We start from the raw sequence: 328 nt of genomic DNA, 5'->3' as shown, positions 1-328 counted from the left end.
CCTCCTCCCTCCCCGCCCGCCGCTCGCCGCTCATGCTCGGCGGGCCGCCCTTTCACCGCCCACCAGGGGCCGCGGCTACAACGGCGGACGGCAGGCGCCCTGCTCCGCCATCGCCGCGGCCCCGGGCCCTTGCCCGGCTCCCCCAGCGCTTCCGCCTCGCCGGCATCACGCCGGAAATAGCGTCGGTACGTACGCGCAGAGGCGGGCTACGGCCTTCCGCGCATGCGCGCTGGCGCCGGAGGCGGGGCGTGTGAAAAATATTGCCCCCCCTCCGCCGCCGTCCCTACGGCTGCTTGGCGCGGAGGGGAGGGGGGCGATACCAATGCCG

At 75.6% G+C, this 328-nt stretch overlaps 1 protein-coding gene across 2 annotated transcripts in view; it reads right to left on the bottom strand.

The window, feature by feature from the left end:
• The window catches only part of OTULIN (OTU deubiquitinase with linear linkage specificity), an 11,122-nt gene extending 10,986 nt beyond the window's left edge, over positions 1–136 (bottom strand). For both annotated transcript variants that reach the window (XM_010571455.1, XM_010571456.1), the window contains exon 1: positions 1–136. This exon is cut by the window's left edge and continues 85 nt beyond it. In XM_010571455.1, coding sequence (XP_010569757.1) covers positions 1–34 — 34 coding nt within the window. In that variant the 5' untranslated portion in view covers positions 35–136.
• Between the last annotated feature and the right edge of the window lie 192 nt (positions 137–328).

This window comes from Haliaeetus leucocephalus, unplaced genomic scaffold (genome assembly GCF_000737465.1).
Source record: "Haliaeetus leucocephalus isolate CR32 unplaced genomic scaffold, Haliaeetus_leucocephalus-4.0 Scaffold328, whole genome shotgun sequence".
Taxonomy (NCBI): Eukaryota; Metazoa; Chordata; class Aves; order Accipitriformes; family Accipitridae; genus Haliaeetus; species Haliaeetus leucocephalus.
This window is presented reverse-complemented; position numbering and strand designations above follow the sequence as displayed.